Source organism: Eurytemora carolleeae, unplaced genomic scaffold (genome assembly GCF_000591075.1).
Source record: "Eurytemora carolleeae unplaced genomic scaffold, Eaff_2.0 scaffold625, whole genome shotgun sequence".
Classification (NCBI taxonomy): Eukaryota; Metazoa; Arthropoda; class Copepoda; order Calanoida; family Temoridae; genus Eurytemora; species Eurytemora carolleeae.
In genome coordinates, this window is record NW_019396697.1 from 62,525 (window position 1) to 86,568 (window position 24,044).

Here is a 24,044-nt window from a genome sequence, read left to right on the forward strand (position 1 = left end):
GATAAAACGTTATTATTTGAAATGTACTTGGGAGGATACACTGAAGCAGCTGGACTACCATTATGGATTGATTAAACGTTATTATTTGAAATGTACTTGGGAGGATACACTGAAGCAGCTGGACTACCATTATGATTTTGTGAACTCTTTCTTTGATTAATGATTTGATAACAGTGATAATAATATAATAATATAATCTATAATAAAACAAAACATTTAAATATATGTTCCCAAAAGCCGGCCAAACGGCTAGACCGAATGGGATGAACCCATGGGTGTAACTGGGCTAAAAAACAATTCGAAATTTTTTTGCTTCAAAAAGTTGAGATTTTTTTCAGAATTAGAAATTTTTTATTTTTCAAATTTCGATTTAAAAAATTCTACTTGCAAGACCGAGCCCTTCAGCTAGTTTAATATAATAATATGAATAATAATAATAACACCAATAATATTAATATTAATAATAATGAAAATTTCAGAGTCCTACCTCTGGCCTCTTCCCTAATCTCTCAAATGAAAAGTAAAAAAAACTAAAAATAAATATTTTAAACATTTCTGTAATATTTCTATATTTAAAATTATTAATGAATTAGAAAATATGGATCTGTACGGGATAGTATTTATTGTGCCTCGGCTGTGTGGGGACTACATCAGGTACTTTTATCATTTTCCTCAACGCGCCATCTTGGAAATTACGATTTTCCTGCAATTATTTCGGCTTTCATAGTAATATTATTATTTACAAATTATACAGAAACTTTTAAGAATCGATTCATGATATGTTTGGTTTTCTACATCCTATTATTTTTTCGACAAATTAATAAATACCCTCCTTTTCATGATCTTATGTTCTAATTCTTATATTTTTGTTGTGATTTTGTAGACCGTGTATATCTCAAAATATGATTTTTGCTCGACCAAATATTTAAATATCTGAGATTTACAGACTACACAGTCAGGATGCATAATTATAAGGATTAGAAAATTGAGGCGAAAAATCAGTTTCTTTATATACTAAAATCACTATAATTCAATAGCTAGATTTAAACTTTAATTTGTTGAGGCGTACCGTCGAGTGGATGATGATCGGGGGAAATCCTATGAGCTCGGTCAAAGCAGTGTCTTCTGTATGAGAGGAATCTTAGGTGACAGTGTTGAAGGGGTAAATAGTCCCCCCTTGTCAAGCCCCCCCCCTGTCATGTCAAGTCTGTATGAGAGGAATCTTAGGTGACAGTGTTGAAGGGGTAAATAGTCCCNTGTCAAGTCTGGAAAAAAGATTATTTTTGAACTATGAATTAATTTTTAAATTTTCCCACAAATCAATTATTTTCTAAGAGCTAAGCTTTTGCAACAAATATTTTTTACTTAAAATGTTTCCCCCTTCAAAGTCTAACTTCATGATGCAAATCTCAATTTATGTTAGGCGTTTCATTAAGATTTCTGACCATTACAGGGGTGATTATTCAAGAAAATATTTACCCCTGGTTTCTCTGAGTAAATAGTTTTAACGAAATATATTTTCTGTACAGCTTGTTGGATGAGACAGTCTAAGAAGCTTGAATCCTGGAAATCCTCTCAGAATCCAACTCAGTCTCTACATTCTGTATTCTGGTGAGTTAATAATTACACCCTATTTACCATATTACGTAATTTAAACGGGAATTTTGGTTAAACTGCGAATTTTTATGAAACCAAATGTACCCTGTTTGGTAGTCTGGTGAGTTGGTATTTACCCAATTTACCAAATTATGTAATTTTTGGTTATATTACAAATTTTCTCAAACCAACCATACCTCATTTTGTAATCGGATGATTTGGTAGTTACAACCTTCTTACGGAATTATCAATAACATAATTTAAATATAAATTTTAATTAACAAATTTTTACAAGACTAAACCAACCTCATTATTTATTCTGTGGCCGAATTTAAAGAATTTGAGCGGCGGTTTAAATTGGTTGGTTCCACTTAAAATTGTATCAAATGTTTCAAGATTTAAGCTGGCGCGAAATTTAAACCGGGTTTTGGCGGATTTTGGCGGATTTAAACCGCGGCTCAAATTCTTTAAATTCCATCTCAGGAAAGGTATTATTCAATACTTTAATGGATTATTCAGCTTTTTCAAAATACTAGATTTTTGACTGCTCCCAAAAATTATGGATTTTTTCTTATCAATATGGACAATCCTTTTTTATGCATTAACATTCTTGTTTAATATTAATTGTAAAAATTATCAAATATTTGTATTAAAATTAAATTTATTAAAGACTGAGTATCTGGTTTTTGGAAATATGAATCCCACCTTTTTATGTTTGTGAACTCTTTGTTTGATTAATGATTTGATATTTTTGTGAACTCTTTCTTTGATAAATGATTTGATATTTACAGAATGATGGTTGACCATTTTATTATTAGTTTAAATACTGGTGATGAAGTTCTAACAACTAGTGAATACAGTCATCTACAATTAGACTGTGTATCCCTTTATCTCCTTTACCTGGTTCAGATGATATCTTCAGGAATCTTCTATATTATCTTTTTAAAAAAATGTAAATTTTGTTGAAGTTGAAATGCAATAGAGGTGATTTGTGATAAATTTATTCTTTTTTATTAAACATTGAGTGACACTAGTTCAGCTGGTATTCTATAGCTTTGTTGATAGTTTTGTTGATTTGGTTTTGTAGCTTTGTTGATAGCTTTTTTGATAGTATAATTGATATTTTGACTTAATCACTGATTTGTTAACGAATTGGCAGATTCTATAATTGTTGGTTGGTTTTTTGATTATTTGGTTGATAAGATGGTTTGTTTAATTCCTTGTTTGCAAGGTTGATTACGAGTTGGTTGAATTTTTTATGATTAGGTTGATTTTTTGAGTGATTGGTTGATTGTTTTGTTAATGATTTGTTAATGGATGTTTTGGCTGACATGATTGTTTGGTTAAATAATTATATGCATGGTTGATTTGTTGATTTGTTGATTCATGGGTTGATGTTTTATTGTTTTCATCAGGCCCGTAGCCAGGGGGGTGGTGCAGGGGGACAGGTGCACCCCCCTTTTTTCTGAAAGGGGGCTGCAATGACGAATTTGCACCCCCCCCCCCTTAGTCCCATATAAAAGAAATTGTTACTCATAATTTTCTAAAATAGTCACTCATTAAATCGTTGTTTAAGTCTTAAGGTCCCATGGAAATAAAATGATAATCTCCTGTACGCTTTTAGATTTCCCCCCCCCCCTTGACCCTTGGAAAGCTTTTTTTAAATGAATAAGAAATGTGAATATATAATTATCAAGTATCATATTGCAAAGTCAAATTAATAAATGATAACTTTATTCTGTTGGTTAAGCAGTACTATGAAAAGATTGTTTAAAAACAAGGCACGCCTATTTGCACCCCCCTAGAAATATCCTGGCTACGGGCCTGGTTTTCATGAATTGGAAGGTGATTTGGTCGCTTGCTGATATTTTTTAATATTATTTATTTATTGATTTCCATTTGTAAATATATATTGGATCCAGGACTAGAAATAATCTACAGCACAGAGGAGGTTTCTATGGTTCAGAACCTGGTTTATTATGTAGAGAGAGCTTACAGGTAGTTTAGATCCAGGGATGTATATTTTCTTGAAATATGAGTTTTCTTTCCCCCTCCCCCTTTTTTGAATCATCTTTTTTTAGAAGTTTTTCAGAAGCTTGAAGTCCAATTTTTCACACCCCCGATCATCAGATCAGTAACACAAATACAGCTTTTCTTCTTTTATTGTTTAATTTTCAATGACTCTTAATCTAGAATATTTGATTAATTTCTGCCATTTTCCTGCCAGTCTTTGCTATACATCTGTATTTGACAAAATATTTGTTTTTTTAAATTATCTTAATTTCCTGATTCAATCTGTCTTTTTTGAACATCTTTTTTTTGCAACGTAGTGTAATTAACAAAGGCTTGTTTTTGGTCAGTATATGAATGATCATTGGTGCAGGGCCAAGTGATAAAAATATCGTTGATGACACTCTTAAAATTACATTGCCAACCTTTATTTGAATGTTTGGCTGGCTTACCTGAAACCAATGTAACCTGCTACTGTTACTGTGCTTTTACAATGTACTCTGTCTATAGAGAATATTTATAACAGACCATTTTTAAATGTCTTGCAGATGTTTATTTTAATAATAAAATTTTAAAAATTTTTTACATAGACTCTCATTAATCCTGCCTGCTGTCCAGGACCCCTGACTATGGTATCTGGGGGCGAGGAACTAAATATAATGATGGGAGTCCGGAAGTAAATGCTAGTTCTATTGGTTTGACAAAAGCAGCTCTGGAGGTAATGACAGTTGACTTTTTTCAAGGTTCAAGATTCATGTTTTAGACACTAATCCTGATTTAGTTCTAGGTTAAGATCCTATTCCTGATAAAGTTTAGAGGTTAGAGATAAACCCGATGTTCAGGGTTTAGAACTTAAACCTGATGTAGTTCAGGGTTTAGACCAAAAGCCTGAACTCAAGAAGGTTCAAGGTCTAAACCTTGAACTAAATCAGGATTTATGCTTTGAACCTGACTGAGTTCAGGCTTTAGACCTAACCCTGGTTGTCAGGGTTTAGAACTTGAACCTGATTTAGTTCAGGGTTTAGGCTCTAAACCTGATTAAATTGAGGGTTTAGACCCAAACCTAATTTTCAGGCTTTAGAACCTAAACCTATTTTATTTCAGGAGGGTTTAGACCTAAAACTGATTTAGTTCAGTGTTTAGACCTAAACCTAATTAATTTCAGTGATTAGACCTAAGCCCCATTTATTTCAGGGTTTAGACCTAAGCCTGATTCAGTCCAGGGGTTATTCTCTGAACATGATTTAGTTTAGGGTCTATAGCCTTAAACCTGATTTAGTTCAGGGTTTAGACCTTGAACCTGATTTAGTTGGATGATAAGTACCAAAATAATCTAAACCTGATTAAATTCAGGGTTTAAGACCCTAAGCCTGATTAAGTTCAGGGTTAAGACATAATCTACAACCATGCTGTTATATATTCTGATATTGATTGTATAACTAGGCTGTTAATGGGTTTAATCTACTGGGGGATAAACGAGGGAACCATGCTGTTGTATATTCCAATATTGATTGTATAACTAGGCTGTTAACGGGTTTAATCTACTGGGGGATAAACGAGGCAACCATGCTGTTATATATGCTGATATTGATTGTATAACTAGGCTGTTAATGGGTTTAATCTACTGGGGGATAAACGAGGAAATAATGCTGTTATATATTCTAATATTGATTGTATAACTAAGCTGTTAACGGGTTTAATCTACTGGGGGATAAACGAGGGAACCATGCTGTTATATATTCTAATATTGATTGTATAACTAGGCTGTTAATGGGTTTAATCTACTGGGGGATAAACGAGGGAACCATGCTGTTATATATGCTGATATTGATGCACATAACAGGTATATTTATATTATTCATTAGATAAATTTATGGAAGAAATATTTTATTCGTTCAATTAAAAAAAAATATTAATATTTTGGAATATTTTGAGAATTGATTTTTGTTTATAGAAAAACCCGAAATTTTACAAATTAATTAAAACTGCTTATAAAATCAAAGCTTGAACAAATCTTTGATCTCTCGACATGTTAGGCGTGTCTTTTTTGGAGTTAACACTTTGAGTCAACTAAGGATTACCTAATTCCTGCTTAATTGATGTACAGGGCTTCTTAATAAACATGACAATTAATAGAATACTTGAAGGTTTCTTTGATTTTTAATAACTATCCAAGAGTAATTATGTTTCGAAAAAGCATGTACATACTGCTGCTTTTTTGAGATCCACCACAATATTTAGTTTTCAGTTATGTTTTTTTTTTACTTAGTTGGACGTCAGGTAGTTGTTAAACTTTGAAGTCCATCTTCAACTTGTCTTTCAATTGTCTTGGTTAGTGTGGTTTGTAGAAACCGAAGTATGTTTGTATAGAATCCTAAGTATAATTGTGTTCGAAAACAAGTATATTTTTGTAGAAACCTAAGTATAATTGTGTTCGAAAACAAGTATATTTTTGTAGAAACCAAAGTATATTTGTTTAGAAACCGAAGTATATTTGTTTAGAAACCGAAGTATATTTGTTTAGAAACTGAAGTATGTTTGTGTTGAAACCGAAGTATATTTGTTTAAAAAGTGAAGTATATTTGCTTAGAAACCGAATTATATTTGTGTAGAAACCGAAATATATTTGTGTAGAAACCGAAGTATATTTGTTTAGAAAACAAAGTAAATTTTTGTAGAAACCGAAGTTTATTTGTGTAGAAACCGAAGTATATTTGTTTAGAAACCGACATATATTTGTTTAGAAACCGAAGTATATTTGCTTAGAAACCAAAGTATATTTGTTTAGAATTTGTGTAGAAACCAAAGTATATTTGTGAAGTAACTGACGCGCATTTGTGTTAAAGCGAAGTATATTTGTGTAGAACCCGAATTATATTTGGGTAGAAACCGAAATTTATTTATGTAGAAACCGAAGTATATTTGTGTAGAAACCGAAGTATATTTGTGTAGAAAACGAAATATATTTGTGAAGTAACCGAAGTTTATTTGTGTAGAAAACGAAGTATATTTGTGTAGAAAACGAAGTATATTTGTGTAGAGACCGAAGTATATTTGTGTAGAAACCGAATTATATTTGTGTAGAAATCGAAGTTTATTTGTGTAGAAACCGAAGTATATTTGTGTAGAAACCGAAGTATATTTGTGTAGAAACCGAAGTTTATTTGTGTAGAAAACGAAGTTTATTTGTGTAGAAAACGAAGTAGATTTGTGTAGAAACCGAAGTATATTTGTTTAGAAACCGAAGTATATTTGTATAGAAACCGAAGTTTATTTGTGTAGAAACCGAAGTATATTTGTTTAGAAACCGAAGTTTATCTGTGTAGAAACCGAAGTATATTTGTTGAGAAACTGAAGTATGTTTGTGTTGAAACCGAAGTATATTTGTTTAGAAACCGAAGTATATTTGTGTAGAAACCGAAGTATATTTTTTTAGAAACCAAAGTATATTTGTGTAGAAACTAAAGTATATTTGTTTAGAAACCAAAGTATATTTGTGTAGAAAACGAAGTATATTTGTTTTGAAACCAAAGTATATTTGTTTGAAAACCGAAGTATATTTTCATAGAAACCGAAGTATATTTGTTTAGAAACCGAAGTATATTTGTGTAGAAACCGAAGTACATTTGTGTAGAAACCGAAGTATATTTGTGTAGAAACCGAAGTATATTTGTTTAGAAACCGAAGTATATTTGTTTAGAAACCGAAGTATATTTGTTTAGAAACCGAAGTATATTTGTGTAGAAACCGAAGTATATTTGTTTAGAAACTGAAGTATATTTGTTTAGAAACCGAAGTATATTTGAGACCCTGCTACCGCGTGAATCCAACACTAAGAATACTGATGCTGCTCTCCTTGCTACCATATCCTATCCTGGCTTTGCTACACATGATCCTAATATGTACAACAGAACTAAAAACAGGAAAGTTTTCAAAGAAAATCTTTATACAGGAAAATTTCTTTGGAGCTATGGAAATGGACCCAAAAACGAGACTTTAAGTCTGAAATATAATTTCTTAAAAATACCAAGCGTGCTATAAGCATCTCAATAAATGAATTTAAGCCTAGCAAATATTTAATATTTTATCAATTTGTGTTCGTATTCAATATATTGGTAAGGTTATATGGTTACCATGAAAGCTGTGATTGTGAAGGATTGTGAGAGAGTTAGAAGGGGAATATGGATTCAAGAGATTTATTGGGGACGGATTCGGATCAGAGGTAAGAAATATATATAATTTAGCCCCCATAAACAGAACCTGAGTTCATATATATTTTTAGTTCATAATACTCCCTCCGCCTTCCCCCCCACCACTTCAGAAAAGAAAAAGGGTCGGAGAATAAATGCAAATAAAATTGAGCTGCAAGATTTTCCCTCTTTTAAAAATTTGTAAGCCCAAATTGTAGCTGCTCCGCGCAAACTTTCCTAACATACTGGATAAAAATTGTCAATGTTTATAATATTACTATTTTGGAAACCAGATTTGATTTGATTTTATTTGCCAGGAAACTAAAAATTGAGTTCCCCAATCATTTGAGGCCAAGCTGTCCAGGCGTTTCTGAGTTATGATCAAACAAACAAACAGACAAACAGAGGTTATATATATAAATACCCCTATTTTGTTAGGCTGAAGAGAAGGGAAGAAGATTTTATGAAACTGGTGAAACTCTAGAGTTTGAACACGTGGAGAATGAATGGCCCCTATTCTACCTGTACATGATAATTGATGCTGTGTACAAGGATCTTCCGGACCAGGAAGCTAAATATCAGGCAGGTGTACTGTGTGTAGAAAATATTTATCTTTAGCTACGCTCAATTTAACAAACGCCTGTTTAAATAATTACTTTATTACTTAATTTATATACTTAAATTTATAGAAACGTAAAAATATTCAATAGATAGATAGGTGACGTGGCCGGAAGTTGCTCATCTTGCCGCGTCTAGATCTTAGGTTCAAAACTCCTCAGAAGTCTCGTCTTCCGCCACTACGCCGCCACAGTACTCCCCCCAAGAAGGAACGGCGGAGTCAAGGCGGAGCAGGAACTTCTTTCTCTGGCACGTCTGTGTGGATTTCTTCTTGGAATAAACTCAGGTTTGGTTAAGAATACCACAGACTTCTTCTTGGAGGTTGAAGAACTCACGGCGGAGGAAAGGTCCGGAGGATGCTTTGACGGGCGGAGAGGAGGACGTCCTCGAGGTGGTGGAACTGCAGGAACTACTGGACAGTCTGAGATTACAGGTTTGAGTCGATCCACGGAAACAGCATCTACCTTGGNAAACAGTCTATATGCCTATAGTTTCGAACTCGGGGTCACCAAATTTAGCTATGCTCAATTTAACAAACGCCTGTTTAAATAATTACTTTATTACTAAATTTATATACTTAAATTTATAGAAACGTAAAAATATTCAATAGATAGATAGGTGACGTGGCCGGAAGTTGCTCATCTTGCCACATCTAGATCTTAGGTTCAAAACTCCTCAGAAGTCTCGTCTTCCGCCACTACGCCGCCACATATCAATAAAATAAAAGACGACTTTTCTTTAGTTTTGATTGTTAACAAGCTTTTTTCAAAATGATTTACAAGTAATTAAAGAGAAGCTTTTTTAATATACAGCTTTTCTTTGTTTCCATGTTCATTTGTATTCTGTATCCACTATCCATGCTGTTTAACAGCTTGATATAAATCAAAATTGAAATCGAAAATCGTCTTCATTGTATTGATATATATGTGACGACGACTGTAGTGCTATTGCTCATTTTACTTGTATGGAATTTGATGCCGTGTACAGAGTCCAAAACTTAAGGGTATCGTTATGATACCCAGTTTCGTAAACCTGGTTTCATGATGGGGGTAAGGCAATTTTGTTAAAAAAAATTTATTATTTAAGATCCACACAAAACCATACTCGGGAGTTTCATACTGCTTTGACTTTCTTAATTGTTGGGCTCTGTGTAAGGTGTTAAAAGTGCCAACTAATAATAGTGGTAAAAGCTGGTCCAAATACTCGAAGGAAAACTTTTCAAAAACTGTAAAATTTTCTACATAAGGAGCAATTGAAGCTCGTAATATTAATACAAAGCAAAACAAGTTCCAATGATTATATATAAAAGGAAAAATTGAAGAGTCCAAATGATGTACATAAAGGATAAACTTGAGAGTTCCAATGATTATATAAAAGGAAAAATTGAAGAGTCCAAATGATGTTACATAAAGGATAAACTAGAGAGTTCCAATGATTTTAAATTAAAGGATAAATTGGAGAAGCTATTAATCTATGATGCTGCTGGCGACCCTGTGGTTCCAAGAATGTTCATTGTTCCCAAGATGTGCATCAAGTAAGAGTAAATATTACAAACAGATTGTCAATCTAATTAAAAGTCCCTTGTTAAGGAATGAAAAATTGTCCCCAAAGTCCCTTGTTTATGATGAGAAGGTGTCCTCAAAGTCCCTTGTGTATGATGAGAAGGTGTCCTTAAAGTCCCTTGTTTATGATGAGAAGGTGTCCTCAAAGTCCCTTGTTTATGATGAGAAGGTGTCCTCGAAGTCCACTTTGTATGATGAGAAGGTGTCCCATAAGTCCATTGTTACAATAAACTACAGACGTCATGTATAGGAACATTTTGAGAAAATAAAAATTAATCTTATTATCGAAAATAAGTAATCTTGTTCAATTATTAGTTTCTATTTTCTAATTATTCTGGTTTCTCATTATTCACAAAGATTTTTGCAGATTTTCTATAATTATTATTGAAAAGACGACATTTGAAGAATAAATTCGAAGAAAATAAGAAATTCAATATAATAATGAAAACAAAATGATCGATTTTAGCATTGATTTATTGACAAATTTCTTTTGAGAAATATCTTCCTAATCATCTAATTAGATTACTGTATAATTTTTACTTTATTTTTCCGTGTCGTTATTTAATAATTAAAAAAAAACTAATTCTGAAAACGTATCCACCCCAAAGTAGGAATTTTGAACGTCGAATTTGCGCACAAACTCAGGATGTACAGATCTTTAAAAAGTTTAATATGTCTCAAAAGAATCCGAAATAAGTTTCCACAACACTGCATACTCAGTTCAACTACCTAACATAGCCGGTCACTCCCTTTAAGAAATAGAAAGTGTTCTCAAAATCCCTTGTTCAGAAGTGCGAATGTGTCCCCTAAACCCCTTGTTCAGGAATGAGAAGGTGTCCACAGAGTCCCTTGTTAAGGAATGAGTAGCGGTCCCTCAAGTCCCTTGTGAAGGCTTGATAAAGTGTGCCCCTAGTCCCTTGTATATGATGACGAAATGGAATGAGAAAGTGTCGTATTAAGTCCTTTGTTCAGGAATGAAAAGATGTCCCCTAAGTCGCAGAACCGGAAAGCCAGCAATATTAATCAGATTGGACTCTCCACTGGTATCTTTCTCTGGGCTCAGGAATACCAATCAATCAATCAATCAATTTATCAATTTATGTCTTATGTCTTATCGATCAATTAAATAATCAACTATTTAACTAATGATTTAATAATGAGCTAAATTAACCTCTTACCAATTAATTAGACAACTGGAAAATAGCCTTCTAAACAAATTGTTACCCAATCAATCAATCAAACGTCAGATTAAGAAATCGGTAATAATTTATATGAACCAGAATATCATTATTTAAACAAATAATCAGTTAATCAATTCGCCAACAAATCACTCTATTTTTAGCTGGATCCAACCAATAAATCAAATTGCCAACCAATCTTGGACTGTTGATATTTTATTGATTAGGTTCAGTAATGTATTTTGTGTGGATTTTATAAGAAATTTATTCAATAGAGGGGTTTCTGTTCATTTCAGAGTTATTACGTAAAAAACTGGCTTGTAGCCGTTTTTTGAAAGAAATCAACATGTTTTCTCTTGATCAAATTGAGTTTTAATGCAGACTTTTATTTACATTTTCCCTTGAATATGATTTTTAGTTTAATATATTGATTCTTGGTTCTCTAGTCGTTGTATATAATCTCCAGCTTGTTGACTAAGAAACTTCTTCATCTCTGGGATATTGATCCAATTAGGAAACTATATTATTATAAACCTAGTTTATTTATCACCTCATCCATAATAAGGGTTTTCAGCGGAATCAAACTTGCGCAAAGAGAAGGGTGAGTTTGACCAATTTGAATACATTTGGGAGAATCTGAATGAAATTTTTTTCAGTAAAATAAAAAATATATGAAAAAAAAATATTTTCAGATTTTCTGAATTCATGAATTCATTTTTCAAAGACAATTAAAAAAATCTTTTTTTACACAGGCCTTACTTGAATAGTGCTTTTAAAAAACATTTAAAAGGAAAAAAAATATTTTTTCATCCTTTTCCCATTTTGTCCATGTTTTTTAAGCTTTTACCAAAAAGTCTGATTCAAAGACAAGCTCGGTGTTTTCTTCACCTTCCTGTTAGTCAAGTCTCATTACTAATATCAGAACGAAGTTAAATCCATAATTGAAGATTTTATGAAAGGGTAAATTGATTCAAAACTATCTATGGATCAGAAGTGACGGTTATTGTATCTTTCTTTGAAATAATAACTTTTAAAAAACTTTACCCCCCTGCCAATTGTCACTTGACGGCAAAATTTAATCAACTTTGAACATTTTTTAATAAAATAATATATTATGTGCAGACGATATTTACCCTGCTTCAATCGTCCGCGGCCGGATTCCAGATATTCGTCTTTTCTAGGTTTAGCTAGTCGACGAGGTTAAAAAAATACGTGTCAGTAGATTAGGTGCTTTTAAACTAGAATATGCTTTATATACAGGGTGTCCCAGTCATAATTTAACAATTATGAAAGGTCTTCGAGCTGGTAGATGTTAAAGGGTTATAGGATTAGACTTCAGACTTCGGTTTACTTATATTGAAGATTCTCGGCTAATGTAAACTTGTTTCTTTCTTTGGCTAATCATTGAATAAGCTATAAAGATTATATTTAAGACAGAATAATTAATTCAACCTTGGAATCATCATATTCAAAGAGTTTCAGGTCGTCTTTACAGTCTCACCCTTTGTGGTTAACCGGCTTATATTTCCAACCTAACTGGGTCTGTATAAAAGAATGTTAAGTCGTCTTTACAGTCTCACCCTTTGTGGTTAACCGGCCTATATTTCAAACCTAACTGGGTCTGTATAAAAGAATGTCAAGTCGTCTTTACAGTCTCATCCTTTGTGGATAACCGGCCTATATTTCAAACCTAACTGGGTCTGTATAAAAGAATGTCAAGTCGTCTTTACATTCTCACCCTTTGTGGTTAACCGGCCTATATTTCCAACCTAACCGGGTCTGTTTAAAAGAATGTCAAGTCGTCTTTACAGTCTCATCCTTTGTGGTTAACCGGCCTATATTTCAAACCTAACTGGGTCTGTATAAAAGAATGTCAAGTCGTCTTTACAGTCTCATCCTTTTTGGATAACCGGCCTGTATTTCACACCTAACTGGGTCTGTATAAAAGAATGTCAAGTCGGCTTTAAAGCCCCATCCTTTGTGGTTAACCGGCCTATATTTCTAACCTAACTGGGTCTGTATAAAAGAATGTCAAGTCGTCTTTACAGTCTCATCCTTTGTGGTTAACCGGCCTGTATTTCACACCTACCTGGGTCTGTATAAAAGAATGTCAAGTCGTCTTTACAGTCTCATCCTTTGTGGTTAACCCGCCTGTATTTCACACCTAACTGGGTCTGTATAAAAGAATGTCAAGTCGTCTTTACAGTCTCACCCTGTGTGGTTAACCCGCCTGTATTTCAAACCTAACTGGGTCTGTATAAAAACTGTGCGACATAATCCAAATGATCTTCTTTTACATGAAAATGGATAGTTCAGATTCTCAACAGTACCCTTGAAACCTATGTCTGGACAAACATGAAGTAAATATACTAGTTTTCTATCTGAAGATTTAAACTACAGACTCTGTGTAGTTTTCTGGGACACCCTGTATTATTTGGGGCTTTTAGACATTAGTTTCATAGCTTAGCATTAGACTTCACACGTATTCTTAGATTTTATTTATATACTATTTTGCTTTTAATAGATTTGAAACCAGACATACTACATTTTAGTTATCAATAAAAGGTGAATTTTTGTTGTATTTTTACTTTTTTTTTATAAAATCATTTTGAATTATTATGAGCAATGAGCATGTTATTGTGAATTTTTTAGGGACAAATTCTTGCATGTAATTGTAAAAGATATTGATTAATTGATATGCCAGCTTTTTTTTGTATATGGTTGCACGGCTTTTTCAAAATGCTTTAATATATGGGTTTCTTATAATTAATTATATTTCGAAATTTGCCAGGACCAACCCAAATAAAAATTAGTAAAATTGTTTGATCTTTTTTGTAACGTTACTGAAAATTTTATTTTTGAAGAATCTCTTTCAGATGTTTGTAAGAAATCATTCAATAAGATGTATGTGACTCTATGCAAAGCTTAACAAAAATATATATAGATCCGAATATGATGATTAAAAAATCAGTTGATCAATACTGCTTAAAATTTTGCAATTATCAAACTTTGAAAAAAGAAATTTAAAATTGACTGTAATAAAAATAAATTGTAATATTCTTTATTTTCTGATCTTATTTCTCGATTTTTTGTCCCTCTGAGATCTAGAGGATTGTTTACTAACTAGGAGGTAGTTCTCCGACTGAACTGGTGGTCCAGGTTGTTATGATTGCTGAAACAACAAGACTGCAGGAAATAATCATTTAACAGGATTCAACATTTCTATTCATTTTCAACTGTGGACGTTAATTCAGCGACACGCCAGATTTACAAAAGTGCCCTGTGTCCGATTTTAATGAATTTGAGCCGCCGCCTAAATCTGCCAAAAACTGATTTCAATTAAGCGCCGGCTTAAATCGTAAAAAATTTAATACAATTTTAAGTGGAACCAACCATATTTGAGCCGCGGCTCAAATTCTTTAAATTCTTAAATTTAACTTTGGGTTTCTGTCTTGTAGATTTATGCTGCAAATTTGAAATTGTCAGAATTAAACGATAAATTTGCCAGTATTAATTGTGTATACCACATTCTTATTGGTTTTACTACGTAGCTAAATTAGCAATAATTCTAGTAGCTGATCTATCTATCTATCAATCTCGAGTGTAATGATAATGATCTAAACGTCTCGAAATTGAAAGATATATAGATCAGCCATTTAATTTAGAAACTTAACAAAAGTATTACAAAAATCAATTCTGGAAATGTGTTAAAATCCTCTAAGAATGAGGTAAAATCTTACTATGCGTAGGAAGAAAGTGTAATAGATGAAATAATAATTTAGATTATTACACTTTCTTCTTTCTCATGATGATGATAGAGAATTGCAAAATGTTAAATGATTGAGATATTAAGGCTATGTTGGCAAATTATGGGATCCAAACTCAGACTCCTACAGAAGTGGAACCCGTAGAAATATGGAACTCTGCTGAGCTGGTCAAGGTTAGGACAATTCAACTGTTAATTTTCAAACAGGGGTATATATATTATTAATTTTCAAACAGGGGTATATATATTTTGAATTATTAATTTTCAAAGATTTTGAAGTTTTTCCCCCTTTTCATATCCAATAATTTTTTAAATTCACCGAAAAAAAAAACAACAATATTCCCTAAATTACTGGAGAAAAAAAAAGTTTGAAAGGGGGGGGTGGATGTTTTCAATGTAATGTATACCCCTGTTTCCGCCAAATCAAGCCAATATTACATGACAAAGGCGTATTTCTGGTTAAGAATTGATTCCACATTTTTTTTGGCAAAACAAAATAACGTGAAGTGCAATTAGTGCATTTTTATTGCTTAAAGGGACTGTACACAATTTCAAGTGATCCTCCATTCAAAGATGACAATATCCAATTCACATCGGTACCCTTATAGGCTTTGTCTGATCAAGTATTAAAAGATATCAATGTTTTAGTTTGAAAACTGATAATTTTCAATGTGGTTTCTCTACAAAAGTCACTACTACTGCAGTATATTATCAGAATTAAACACTTTTAAAGAAAGAAAAACGACCAAATCATCTATATTCTTAATCAGATAAAGGTTTCAAGGGTACCGTTGTCAATCGGGCGTTGTAATCTTATTATGGAGGGTCGCTTGCAATTACGCTTACAGATCCTTTAAGCATAAAAATAAATCGATTTTGGGAAATGCTTTTTGTATTAAAGGTTAATTTTGTTAAAGCTTCTTATATTTATTATTTTCCTGTCACATAGTTCTTAAATTTCAATTCTTGGTTAGGTTTACAAGTCAATGGGAGAATGTGAAAAGTTGGGATTGAACGGTAGACCCCCTAGACCTATAGGCTCCCTGGGAACCAGTAAAATCTACCGAATCTGCGGTCGTACAGTTCTCTGTTATCCAATCATATTCTCTGGGTCTGACTTCTACCTCTCTCACGATATGGCGCTGTTAACCAACGATATCCGGTCCGAACTTCAGTTTATCGGCCGGTTCTGGCGTCTTGGCGGTCGCCCGACCTTCTGCATCCTCATCTCCGAGAATAACATGAGGGATCCACAGTTTATCGTCATGCTGGAGCTTCTAGCGGAGATGAAGGAGGGGCAGTGCTCCGGGGTCAAGATCCGACTTGGTCGCCTTCAAAACTTAATCTCCTCGGCCTGTGTAGAGCATATTGATCTTGTTCATGGAGATCCTAAATTTCCTGCCATGAAGCATATCAAGGTGAAACATTACTAAAGCTGTCTTGCAGAACTGATTTTATTTCTCTAATTTTGATACCTTTTTCAATACCTACGCAACAGACTTTTGAAAGCCTGATTTTAAACTAGGAGCATATTTTGTCAGTTTTCAAACGCTGGTTCATTTTGTATTTTGTTTTGTAATTGTATTTTTGAATGATGTTGAATTAACAGTTGAAATTATGTTATGAGAAGACGACATGTTGAGAAATTACTGTTTATTGAACACCCTGTGTTGACTTAACTTGACTTTTAAAACCTCTTATGTTTTCATTTATCAGATGAGCTCGTTATAAAGACTTTCGAACGGGAATTTTAAAACTTCTTCTTAGGTTTAAGTTTAATACATTTTTGATAGAGGCTAGCCAATAGCCATTATTTCAAACATTCGTCCATTCTCAAATGAAAAAAAATCAAAACTGACATAAAATTTTTAAGCGAACTTTTTTTAGGAGAATAAAAACTTGTATGCTGGATATCAGAGCCTCACTGATATACCAAAAGTTGTTCAGATCAACGAAGAATATCATGATTATGCTAAGGAATATGAGAATACACCAACCCATGAGATATTAGAGGTAATATATATCATGATTATACCTAGGTGTATGAGAATATACTAATCCTAGATGATATGTTATAGATATTTGTTGTACTTAAAATTATTAGTTTTAACAGAATTTAATTTTTTATACAGGCTTATATGGCGCTTCTCTCCCAGCTGTTCTAGTAACCGTTGTTCTTCAAGCCGCCATATTTCTTTGTAAACTTATTTCAGGGATTTTTCTTTTAATATTTGCGCATTTTGAAAAAATTTAAATTTCAACATTTTTTGGGGGCAAAATTTTTCATCTTTAACTATCTAGAAGCCTTCCCTGAGGTCACGTGAGCGACCAGAAAATATTTGGGCCTGATTGGTTCAGCCGTGTTGTCGTTTTTTGGATACAACAAAGATATTAAACAATCAATCAAAGTAGATACATACGTAGAACACAATTTATTTAAAGGGACTGTAAGCGTAATTTCAATGAGTTTTGTTTCAGGTTTTAAGAAATCTGAATCATTTATACGGACGGATCCAACTTTGTGGTATTATTCTTGAAAGAGAGGATTCTAACTTCCAGATTGAAGAAGGGAGGGATTCATTAAAAAATATTTTCTAAAAAGTTTGTGGAAAAATATGCCGGTCAATACTAATTATGCCTTTAATATGATTTTCGCAATTTTGTCCAGCATTGACTCATGAATTAATTTGCAACTGTAATTTCTATTGAAGAGTTCCCTCCAACATAAAACAAAATGTTTTTTTATCATCTAGGATGTATTCTATGTCCAAAATTAGTTGAATGTCCCAGAAAATAATTATAATTTTTTTTATTTTATTAATTATTATTATTGTTATTGTTATTGTTATTGTTATTGTTATTGTTATTGTTATTGTTATTGTTATTGTTATTGTTATTGTTATTGTTATTGTTATTGTTATTGTTATTGTTATTGTTATTGTTATTGTTATTGTTATTGTTATTATTATTGTTATTGTTATTGTTATTGTTATTGTTATTGTTTTTGTTATTATTAATGAATTATTGTCCCTGTGATAAAGGATTATCAGTTTGGAAGATGATTGAAACCCTGAGCGTCGAAGCTGAACGTCTCCGCTACTGGGCAGCATTAAGGTTAATATTTAGATTTTTCAAACAATATTAATTTAGCCAAAAATTAACTTCTGATCCATTATACTGATCGACCGGCCAATTTCATGAATTTACAATCTGAAAATTTTTAATTTAATTAAAAAACATGTTTGAAAAAACCTTGCGCAAATTAACAAATTAGCTAATGCAAAAAGTCTAAAATTTGAAAGCTGGAGGAGCTGGAGGAACCCTGGCGTGTCACGTAAAACAAAATAACCAGCAATGGTTAGAGAGGTCCCGACTAAAAAAATTTAGCCTTTCTGTAATCTAATATCATTTAAATATTTAGTCATATATATATATTATATACTTGTAGAAGTGCACGGCGTTGCCCGCGGAATTTTTTAAAATGAATTTTGAAGAAGAAAAAATCTATTTTTGTAAAAAATAATGTCGAATTTTTTAGCCTATGTTACTCCCCGGTAACCCATGGGTTCCCCCAACAAATTTCAGCCTATTTGGTCAAGCCGTTTCGCTAGCTATAGCTAATATATATATATATATATATATATATTATATATACAAATAAATATATATGAAGAGCGAAGAGCTTTATTTTATAGATATATCCAATATCCATCTTATGTTCAGGTACTCTTCAAGTCTATTGAAGCGCACGGTGAACTCGCTGTCCCCCTACGCCACCCAGATTATCGTGAATGGGAAATCCTTGACAGTTGGAACTATTAAACTACCCCCTGTATCCTTTCATAAACCCATGACACCAAAAGAGATACATGATGCGCTCTTTAAGAGGGTGAGTTCTCTTTTTTATTATATAATTTTTCAATAACCTTTTATTATGAAGTCACGTTAAACTAGAGCTCGGCATTGTTGAAGTCATGTTAAACTAGAGCTCGGCAACGTTGAAGTCACGTTAAACTAGAACTGGGCAATGTTGAAGTCACGTTAAACTAGAGCTCGGCAATGTTGAAGTCTCGTTAAACTAGAACTGGGCAATGTTGAAGTCACGTTAAACTAGAGCTCTGAAACGTTGAAGTCACGTTAAACTAGAGCTCGGCAACGTTGAAGTCACGTTAAACTAGAGCTCGGCAACGTTGAAGTCACGTTAAACTAGAACTCGGCAATGTTGAAGTCACGTTAAACTAGAACTGGGCAATGTTGAAGTCACGTTAAACTAGAACTGGGCAATGTTGAAGTCACGTTAAACTAGAACTCGGCAATGTTGAAGCCATGTTAAACTAGAGCTCGGCAACGTTGAAGTCACGTCAAACTAGAGCTCGGAAACGTTGAAGTCACGTTAAACTAGAGCTCGGTAATATTGAAGTCATGTTAAACTAGTGTTCGGCAACGTTGAAGTCATGTCAAATTAGAGCTCGGCAACATTGAAGTCACGTTAAACTAGAGCTCGGAAACGTTTCATTAACGAACAAAAGTTTTTTTTAAATAACCGGGAATTCTCGTTAACAATCGGCATTTTTAAAGGTTTTCCCGTACAGTGTTATTGGTGCTGTACTTTAGCAAGAACTGATTTTATACTGCTGTACAGTGTACACTGAACGCCTTTATAGACTCTATATCTAGGTTTTCCCGTACAGTATTATTGGTGCTGTACTTCAGCAAGAACTGATTTTAAACTGTGGAAAGCTTATTGCCACCAACCCTGAACTGTTTAAGGGTATTCTTGTCATCAGGTATTTTTGAATAATTTTCATTTATTTACCAAATATAGTGAGGGATTGATTGCATCTGACAAGTTTATTATGAAAATCCACCTGACGGTTTTTCATAAATGCCTCAACTGTAGAATGTAAATATTCAGTTCTTTTTAGATAAATTACAATACGACCCGTGAAGATTAACTTGAAACGCAGTAATTTTGCATGCAGTGTACAGTTTAAAAAGCTGATTGTTCAAGCTACCGGCAATACTACTTGACAACATTAATTACATATAAGATTACTTTAATGCAGTCTCCCTATTCCATAGTTTATGGACCCATTGCTGGTTATAGAGGTATAATTGTGAATTATGGATGAAATTGTGATGTATTCTTCCAGGATCGGTTGGATTTTGAAAACTCTAGAACTATATCTAAAGTTTACAGATCCGAGCAGTCCTGGCTTTCTAGACAATCTTCCTCCATCTAAGGTAATTAATTACTGGGACACATTGGGGCAGTGCATAGGATTCGAATTTGCTGAATCCGCAACAGAAACGCTCCCTGGATTCAGATAATTGTACGGATCCAAAATTCCGGAACTAATTTACAGAATATTAACTAAAACATGGGGGGGGGGGAAACTATTCAAGTTTCAGAATAATTATTGCTGAAAAAAGAAGATGAATTATTTAAAGAATTTGAAAAGTGAACGAAAAATAATATCGAGAAAATGTTCAATTTGTAAAGAGGGAGGGGGGCTGTCTACTTAAACAAGTGTAAGGTTTAAAACATTGATATGAACAAAGAGGACAGTTTGAATTTCAAATGTTCCCTAGATTCAGCGGTTGCTGTTAGAGATGATGAGAGTAACATCTGGTAAGGGTCCCATTATCCATGAGCTAACAGATTACCAGATAAAACAGATGAATGGTTGTCTGCTCCGAGTACCAGATAACTTCTATCCATCTATCTGGCAGATACTTACTAAATGCGGCGGAGGAATCAGGTAAGAGTATATATACTTTTATCTGGCAGATATCACCTAGATTTGGCGGAGTAAATACAGATTTCTACTCGAATGAGATTATAACACTAATAATAATGATACTTCAAGGTTTGGAAGTGAGCTTCTGCCCCAACTACCAACTATCCGACTCCATGAGAGCCATGAGCTGAGCTTCTATCATCTAGTTGAGTCCCACTTTACTCAGTACAGGAACTCCTGTCAGCGCTATCTTGTTACAAGGCAATTTATTTTATTTCAGTGTTTGCCTGGTTTATCATCCTTATCCTTACTGTTTAAATCTTCTTATAACAGTGTTGGAAACTTTTAAAAACTTTTTTAAAAATCTTGAAAATAATTCTTTTTTATGATTTATTTTATTTTATTTTCCGTAATGTTTTTTTGGGAAGATTCTGAGAAAGATTGTAGAATGTCTGGAAGATGAACTTTGCATTCTTTTTATGTTCTCCATTAAGCCATTAAAACAGATACATCATGTATTTTCAGACTTAATTCAGGAGAATTCTTTAATATACTTTGTTTTAAATATATTAATAATTTGATATTTTTAAATGTATGGAAAGCTTTCAATAGTTATTTTTAACAACTTTTTCAAATTATTGAAACATTTAATAAAATATCTCAGGATTTTAACTATCCTTGCTATTGTGTTAAAACGGAACCCAGAGATTAACTACAAAGCAGTAATATCAGTCGAAGGTAAGAATATAAATTGTAGTTCCTCTTCATCTAAATTGTTTGTTTGTTGGTATCCAATGCACAAATTGTTTGTTTGTTGGTATCTAATGCACATCAACTCGGCTTGACTGACCGATCGAGCCAACAATTTTGTGTCAACCCACATGACCTAAAGAATTGGAACTGATCAAAATTGAAAAATATTTTAAAATTTGAGAAAACTGCTAACTAACTTACAATTTAAAATTACAAAAAAGAATGGTGGCTTTAAAAACTTCATTTAAACGCTAAATTGTGACCAAAAGAGGAACACGAAGCGCCCTGTAGTAGATATTAAAATCCACATTTTACTTGCATTTACATTTTATTACCCACAAGGCTGACGGCTAAATTTGCCCTTTTGCCTCGTTAACAATTTGTACATTGTCATGGTAAACTATTTGATTTGGCGAGGAAAGAAGATAAAAATTACTTGATGTAAGGAAAAAGACTAGATCAGATTCCGTATAGTCTTTCTAAAGTCTCGTTCTTTGTGGGTAACCCTGCACAAAAACAATATTGAGAAACTTTCAAATTTTATCAAATAGACAGCAAAATATTAAAATATATAAAAAATATTTTCAAAAACAATATTGATTAACTTTCAAATTTTATCAAATAGACAGCAAAATATTAAAATATATAAAAAATATTTTCAAAAACAATATTGATTAACTTTCAAATTTTATCAAATAGACAGCAAAATATTAAAATATATAAAAAATATTTTCAAAAACAATATTGATTAACTTTCAAATTTTATCAAATAGACAGCAAAATATTAAAATATATAAAAAATATTTTCAAAAACAATATTGATTAACTTTNCTTTTTATTAAAAAGTGTCCTATACTTGCACCCTTAAATTTATAAACTTTTAGTATTTAAAACTGGTGCAAGGTGGATTTGAGCTTTTTTATCAAAAAGTGTCCTATACTTGCACCCTTAAATTTATAAACTTTTAGTATTTAAAACTGGTGCAAGGTGGATTTGAGCTTTTTTATCCAAAAGTGTCCCATAGTTTTACCCTTAAATTTATTAACTTTTAGTATTTAAAACTGGTGCAAGGTGGATTTGAGCTGTTTTATCAAAAAGTGTCCTATACTTGCACCCTTAAATTTCTAAGCTTGTTTGTTAAGAACTGATGCAAGCAACCCTGGAGTTGTATGAGAAGGATGGAACAGAGAAGACGAGTTGCTGTGGTATGGAAGGTCTTTATAGGTAAGATTACTGTGGTTGTTTATTTTGATTACAATATTTGGTTATATTACAACAAGTGTCATGCCCTATTCACAATAATACCCTTTAAACCTTTGTCTGAGATAAAATATTGTCGTTTTTTTTTTGGAAAGTGTTAAATTCCGACAATTTCCTTCATTGTACTGCTGAATAAATTTGCGTGTCACCTCCATAATTCTACTTAAAGTTATAAAATTCAAACTGTACATCATGATCAGGCGGCCTTTTTGGATCAAACAAAGTAACACGGTGAGATGAGCAATGAACTAAATACCATTTTCTGAACAAAAATTTAAAGATGTCTTAGTTTTTATCTCAAAATTGTAAATTTTGAATTTTGGAAAGAGGAAGACGTAATGACAAGAATGTATCTATTTCAGAAACGTCGATACCATTAATATGCTTAAAAAAGGTTTAAAGGTAAAAAGAAACTCTATACTAGCACGTCACGCAAATCTGCCCCTTTAGTATAAAAGTAAATTCAACCTATATAAAACATAAAGTCTGACCGCGTCAACCTTGTTGCACCGGCTATTCCTGTCCATAGAGCTAGGTGCAGTACAAACTGGGACCCGAAAGGTTGACCCGGCTCGGAAATTCAAATGTACTACGCCCGTGACGTGTGACGTACATCTATAGATGTTGTACAGAAGCCACTTTAAATTTATACTCCAGTCTCTTAAATCATTTGTTTTTCTGAATTTTGTGTTTACTTTTCTTGATAAGGTTAAGCTGCAGAGCTGGGGACAGCTATATAGGGCGGGCTATTGTGAACCGCCTACTCGGAGGAGAAATAGATCAGGAAAAAGACAATGTTAAAAATAAAAATTTTAACATTTTTATCGTAAAATTAATTTTCTTTCTCTAGAAATAAAAATACTAAAGAGAGAAAAATCTGTCAACAAATTGGCATTTTAAAAATCGTATTTTCTTGTGTTAATTTAATTCAAGAATTTTAGGTACAGTTTTATTATTGTCTTAATTTGTTATAGGAGGATTCTAGCTGTAAAATTCAGTGAGGAAGTAAATTACATGAAGTGTATATATTGAGTATTAAGTATGTAAAGTACATTTATGTACACTGTATGTACATTGTTCAGAGTACATTATCTGTCGCGTACTGCTTGAATTGTGTACACGAAATTCATTGATTTGATACTCACCATTCACTCGTAGTTAAAATTCTTCTTCTTTTGGAATTAACTTGTTAATGTTAATGAAAGAAATATTTTAATATTTGTTTGTTTGGTATAAATTGTTGGTAAATCCTCTAAAATCCTCAATCAGAATCTCAGAGCTTATTTACTCAATATTTTATTGTTTGGCATCTTAGCTATTGCCATATCTGTAGAGTTTACTAGAAGTTAAATATATATATTATTAATTTT

At 32.6% G+C, this 24,044-nt stretch overlaps 1 protein-coding gene across 4 annotated transcripts; it reads left to right on the plus strand.

The window, feature by feature from the left end:
- Positions 1–599: 599 nt before the first annotated feature.
- On the plus strand, positions 600–24,033 carry LOC111707514 (probable phosphorylase b kinase regulatory subunit beta). Of its 4 annotated transcripts, none has more exons than XM_023480623.1 (29): positions 600–654; positions 1,064–1,145; positions 1,530–1,611; positions 2,415–2,518; positions 3,519–3,594; positions 4,225–4,324; positions 5,370–5,449; positions 7,395–7,529; positions 7,762–7,828; positions 8,235–8,378; positions 9,863–9,948; positions 10,949–11,039; positions 11,601–11,668; positions 12,277–12,335; positions 14,282–14,346; positions 15,008–15,094; positions 15,895–16,338; positions 16,808–16,933; positions 17,399–17,489; positions 17,962–18,034; positions 18,644–18,809; positions 19,598–19,707; positions 20,074–20,164; positions 20,513–20,682; positions 20,791–20,922; positions 21,326–21,399; positions 22,557–22,638; positions 23,383–23,458; positions 23,649–24,033. In XM_023480623.1, exons 2-29 carry the CDS (start codon positions 1,130–1,132, stop codon positions 23,673–23,675), a joined length of 2,922 nt encoding a protein of 973 aa, XP_023336391.1. In that variant the 5' UTR covers positions 600–654; positions 1,064–1,129; the 3' UTR covers positions 23,676–24,033. The 4 variants fall into 4 exon arrangements, with proteins under 4 accessions (XP_023336391.1, XP_023336389.1, XP_023336393.1 ...); XM_023480621.1 differs by having other exon boundaries at positions 11,601–11,665; positions 12,274–12,353; XM_023480625.1 differs by having other exon boundaries at positions 11,601–11,665; positions 12,274–12,335.
- Positions 24,034–24,044: the final 11 nt, after the last annotated feature.

Excerpts from the sequence above, each read along its gene's own strand:
- LOC111707514 (XM_023480621.1), top strand. Across the intron at positions 12,354-14,281 it reads AGGTTTAGCTAGTCGACGAG|GAGGTAGTTCTCCGACTGAA; the intron begins GTTAAAAAAATA and ends TTTACTAACTAG. Across the intron at positions 17,490-17,961 it reads TAACTTCCAGATTGAAGAAG|GATTATCAGTTTGGAAGATG; the intron begins GGAGGGATTCAT and ends CCTGTGATAAAG.